Genomic DNA, 5978 nt, shown 5'->3' with positions numbered 1-5978 from the left:
ATAGTGTAAAAATGCGGTAATAGTCGTGATTACGATAACGGAACGACAGTGATGCGATTATCATAGCACTTAATTTCGGTTAAAAGTTGAAACCATTAAATATCCCTTAATACAACCTACAATACAGGTTTTTTACATCTTTACAATGCGAGAGCCGGAAAATATAAATTTGTGTTTATTTTGAATATCTTTATAATGCGGCCAATGAAATCTTGTTTTTTACTCTATGAGAGACACTTCCACATAACCTTATTTTCTCAGCCTTACTTTTTAAAAATCATATAAGTTGTTGGGATGAGTTATCCCACATCGACAAATTGAAAATGGTGTGCATGTTTTATAAGTTATTAGAGTCCTTCCATTGCCATATGGTTTTGGGATGGTATATATCTCCTTGGCTTATAAAGTGTGTGCACCTCGTGTTTTCTCGTTAATATGCTGACATTCACAATAAGTTCAGCTTAATTTAACAGCTGTAATTGTTCAAATTTATATGGAACAAATGGAGTGGTATCTTTTATTTTCTCTTAGTGATGCACACTTTGTCTATTTTCTAGAGTGTTATAGGCCATTTATATGCTATAATTTCCCCTGGAAAATTGAGAAAACCCTTATAAATTCACCTCTATTTTCCAAACTTACATGAAATAATAGCAATTTATATAAGTAAAGGGATAAATTTTTTGCATTCCCTTTTATGGGAAATTGAGTTTTCATTAGTACTGTCATGTCTGAAACCTACATTATATTCTTGATTAAATGCAGAAAATAAAAGAAAATAGGGGGTTAATAATTAATATTCTGTAGTAGAAGAGTAATTGTGGGCAAAAGCGATGTTTCATGAATATTGTTTTCAAAAACACTAAAAGAGAAAGATGGGATACTTATAATACTTTCATTAACCATCTTTATCAACTGCCTCCTTGTAATTGACACTAGTTTTACTTGGCTACATTTATATTCTACTTGTGAATAGTGATGGAGTACAAAAACTCACAGCCTCCAAACTTATTTACCCCTTGTTATTTTAACTTAATATTTAGCACCTTAGAAGAAATGAAATGTATCTACACTTTTATAACTTAAACGGCTAGCAACGCTTTTTGTTGGGGTGATTTATCCCGTATCGATGAATTAAAGATGATGTGCATATTTTATAAGTTGCCATTGAAGTCCTTTTTCCCGTCGCCATATGATTATGAGATGGTATCACTTTGGGTTATGAAGTATAGGCAACTTATATTTCCTAATCATTTATTAATATTTACAATAAATCCAACTCAACTTAATATTCCCTCATAAGATAATGTCAACCTACCACACCATTTAACAATGATATTGAATTGACAATTAATATTTTGAATGAGATGTTCAAGTATTTTAAATTATTATAGGTTGAAAACATTGTTATGACTTATGGTTTCATGCAATATCCCATCACATAATAATTTATGATTCACCCTTGTATCATGCTTATATGAGCATGTGAGAGATAAGTACTCCTGGAGATGAAAAAGACTACTTGAGATTTGATCATTCTCATTGCATGTCATTCTCAAGGTTACAACCAATATCATACCCAGTATATTTTGTTCATAGAAAAACTATGATCAAGATTTGAAAAGGGAAGAAAGACGATAACTCATAGCCATAACGAAGAATGCGGTTAAAGAGCGGTTAAAGAGTCTCTCGGCTCAAAAAAGATAGAAACATATTAAGAACATGTAATTATAATTTAATTTAAATTTAAACAATAAAACAATTTTGACCCTATTTAATATGATTCAAATTGCTTAAACAATCCGATGTAATTGTAATTAAGAATATGTAATCTAATTTGATTATATAATCAATATTTTCACTGATCACTAAGAACATTACATAATACTCTTGTTTACTATTTGACTTTGTGAGATGGAACACCAAGTCTAAGCTCAAGGTCCAATTCATCCCTAGATCTACAAGCATTAGGATTGAAAAACTCTAAACCATAATCCTTAACATCATTAGAACTCTTAATTTCTTCATAAACTGGAATCAAAGCAACATTAGTATCCCCATTTTTCTTAAACCTCTTATTCTTCAAACATCCTTGATCTTGATAATCTTCTTCTTTTGGGGATGTCCCTATAGATAAATCTAACCCCATGGACATTTTAGTATGATCAAAAACATCATTAGTGATGCTAATTACTTTCTTAACCTCACTAATTGAACAATTAGAAGAAAGCTTAGATAGGGCAAGATGATGAGCTACATTAGCCCCCTTAGGACTACAATTTTGAGATGGGTTTTGATAATTAATCATGGAATTACAAGGATTGATCATCACATGATTATCCTGATCATGATTGTGAGCATGATCAAAATGATGAGCTACACTAGCTTTAGGGTTACAAATATGAGATGGGTTCACATTATGACCATGATCATGATGATGGTGATTTTGATGATCATGATGATCAATATCATTAGGAGTGGGGATGATGACTTGTTTGAGTAAAGCTCTATCTCTTCTATGAACATTCATGTGACCTCCAAGAGCTTGAGCTGACCTAAACTCTCTCTTGCAATAACTACATGAATATAATCTTGGAGGCCACCATGGCCCTACTCCATAGAAACCTCCAAGGGAATCTTTAACAAAGGCTTCCTCTTCTTGATAATCTTCCCATGAGGAAGAATAACATGATTTTTGGTTGAATCTCTTCATTTTCTTTGTTTTACCCTTGTATTCAAACACCTTTTTCTTGCTCCATTTATTTAATATGAGAGTATATTACTAAAATGGCTTATCTTACAAGAAGTTAGCTATAGCTTTCTAAATGTAGAAGTAATGAACTAAGCTATATTGTGGATATACATGAAGAAAAAATGATAGAATATTATATGTATATATAAGATAAAATATGTTCCCAACAGTTAGCTTAATTCAGAGCACAATGTGATGGAAGGTCTAAGTTTACGTTCATCATCTTTTATTTAAAGTGAAATATTCAACGTTAAGTATGAGTAGAATTTATCTTATATCCACGTACATACTTCTAACTTAAATGAGTTAACATATAAGTGATGTGATATAATATACTCTTATAACTTATTCTATTCTAGAACTATTGAGATAATCCATCATCTAAAAAAATCACATTATTTTTTAAAACCCATTTTAATCATCAGATTTTAAGAATGGAAAATTTACTACAAATCTACAATATTATATGTGGTTTATCAGCCTAATTTTAAATTAGAAGCTACTTAAATAATTAATTTTATATATTACGGGGTAGGCTGATGGAAGAGATTTAGATGAGAATCAAACTCATAAACTTTATTGTAAAATAATACTTGATCTCCAACTGATACAAAATATTATTTTTTTAAAAAAAAAATATTATTACTAAAGAAAAAAATTTAGCATTAATACAAGGGTGTCATAAATGGTTTAGTTAATGAGTTTTAATTGGATATTCAAGACATGAAAGTAACTTGAGAATAAAATGGTAAAAAAGTGATAAGAAAGGGGTAAAGAAAAAAGTCAATGGACTGACTTTTTATGAACTGCATAATTCTGAAAGAGAAGGAAGATTAATGTTTGCTGGTTATATGCGAGGTTTTTATGGGGGTAATATATCCTCGAACACTTATTCTGTTTAAAGGGCCTTGAACTTTGTGCAATTTGCAATTTTTGGCAATTTTTTGGGGATGGAACTCTCCCAAAGTTCAATGTTTTCCTACTTTCATTATGTCTTCTAACTCATATTTGTGTATGAATCAATTCAATCAAAAGGTTAAGTTGATGGTTGAGATTTCGAATATAGTCTAATATGTCCCCTAAGCTAGAAGTGTGAATGCAACACATGCTCTCTTCATACCTGGCGGCGTTAAATATTCCACTTTAAAAGAGGGGTGGTTGAGATTCGAATCTGTGACCTGTTGTCAGGTTGACTCTGATGCCATGTCAAAGAACCAATTCAACCAAAAGTTTAAGCTGATAATTGAGGTCCCAGAATATGTTATATACTTTAACAATACTGATATTTTTTTCGGACAATATGTTAAAAAGAGTTGTATATAATTTTGAATAGAGGTAATATTTGGTTGTTAGATAAAAATTTTCATTCGATTACATTTGAAATATTCCTTATGAGAATGAGATAAAAGAAAATTAAATATGTATTTTTTTGAATATATAAAAAATTAAAATATATTCATTAAAAAAATTATTAAATTCGTCTCAATATATAAAATTTTAATGTATAATTTATATATATATTTTTTGGAATGTATTTTTAGATGTTGAAATTTAAAATATGCTTTGAAAACTGCTTAAAATCAAATATAACTAACAATATAGGAGTATAAGGGAGAGATTATCTATATATTTCAACGCAAATGTCCATTGTCTAAAGAAAAAATAGATGTAAAAAGTACATCTAAGATAATAATAAAGACATATAAATTGATCCCTTATAAATCCTTTTAGTAATTAATTCATCATTAGTTATATTATATTCACAAGTTATGTGATTAATTAGTTAGCTAATTGATGATTATCTTTAAGAGAATTTCTTGGTCATTATCTTTGCCAAAGATAAGTCCAAGTCCAAGGTTCACATTGAATGTTTGAAAAACTATGAATTAATTATTGCAACCTTTTGTTTGTTATTAAATATTTATTTGAAATTGTACTTCTATTAATATACTACTTTAATTCTAAATATTTTTAATTATACTATTTTAATCCTAAATATTTTTAATTATGCGTGATTTAAAATTATAAATTTATAATATTAATAAAATTTCATTTAGACAAATTTTGAAAACATCGAATATGAGTGTGTTTTAAATTATACTAGTAGATTATAAATAAATAATATACTTAAACTTAAAGTCATTGATTATTAGCGCTAAAAAAAATTGGACATTTAATTGAAATGAAATAAAGGGAGTATTATATTAATTATAAAATAGATTAGTCATGTAATCCCTGTTGTTGAGCGATTATTGTCCTCTTGATAGAGAATCTTACACGTGACTCGAGGATTTCTTCTTCATTCACCGTATTTAAAGGAAGAACTTGTATTATGTCTCATGGATCACCGATACAACAAGAATATTTGAAATTTAAAATACAATTTGTTTATGTATGAAAATGGATATAATTAGGATTAAGGCATACTCTATCTGAATTGGAGTGAAGATGATAATGCTGATGTGAGGTTTATTGTTAACTTTTAGCTAATTTGACAGCCACCTGTATAATTTGCATAGGTAATAAGCAGACGACATTATAAGACTCAGAGAGTGTCTTCGAGGACCGACTTTGATGCTCAAGTCAATGTCAATCCTTGATGAGGTAACTAGGTTGTCCAAGCTCAAGTGCTCTATAACCTTTAGAACTAAGCTAGAGTTTGTTTATGTCATGAAACCGTAATATATAAAGAATAATACAAGCTCTAATGGATGCTTGAAGCTCTGATAAAATTGAATGGCAACACATAAAAATGTCTGTATTATTGCGTTATTAATGTGTACCTGATTGTTGTGGAGACTTGAGGTATTTATTTATTGTAATAAAATACCCTCAAGTTTACCATTTCCCTTGATGTCCCGTCACTGGTTTTTATATACACATATGTGATTTTACACCTTTAGTGGATGACAATTACCGAGAAGGATAATGATATGTGCAATTATTTGCACTTATTATTTATTTTTATGCTCCTTTGATGTAGTTTAGTGGTGGTTTACGATTGTTTTTAGTCCATTTATTCTAATTTGCAATAATTTGATCATTTAGGAATAATTGGGTTAAGTGTGATGATATTTGGGTATGTTTATGCAAGGATTGTGGCTTTTCAATTACAAGGCATTTTGAAAAGAAGATCAATGCTCATGAGTTAAAGAATGAAGAAAGAAGCTGCAAGACGATCCTAAGTATGAAGTTTCATGATATAAAAGAAAGCCTACTCGGGTTT

General features: G+C 29.4%; 1 protein-coding gene across 1 annotated transcript; it reads right to left on the bottom strand.

Moving 5' to 3' along the window:
• Positions 1-1774: 1774 nt before the first annotated feature.
• On the bottom strand, positions 1775-2841 carry LOC130803572 (probable transcriptional regulator RABBIT EARS). Its single transcript, XM_057667740.1, has one exon. It carries the CDS (start codon positions 2711-2713, stop codon positions 1898-1900), a length of 816 nt encoding a protein of 271 aa, XP_057523723.1. The 5' UTR covers positions 2714-2841; the 3' UTR covers positions 1775-1897.
• Positions 2842-5978: the final 3137 nt, after the last annotated feature.

The sequence above is a fragment of the Amaranthus tricolor genome, chromosome 17 (genome assembly GCF_026212465.1).
Source record: "Amaranthus tricolor cultivar Red isolate AtriRed21 chromosome 17, ASM2621246v1, whole genome shotgun sequence".
In the NCBI taxonomy this organism is placed as follows: Eukaryota; Viridiplantae; Streptophyta; class Magnoliopsida; order Caryophyllales; family Amaranthaceae; genus Amaranthus; species Amaranthus tricolor.
This window is presented reverse-complemented; position numbering and strand designations above follow the sequence as displayed.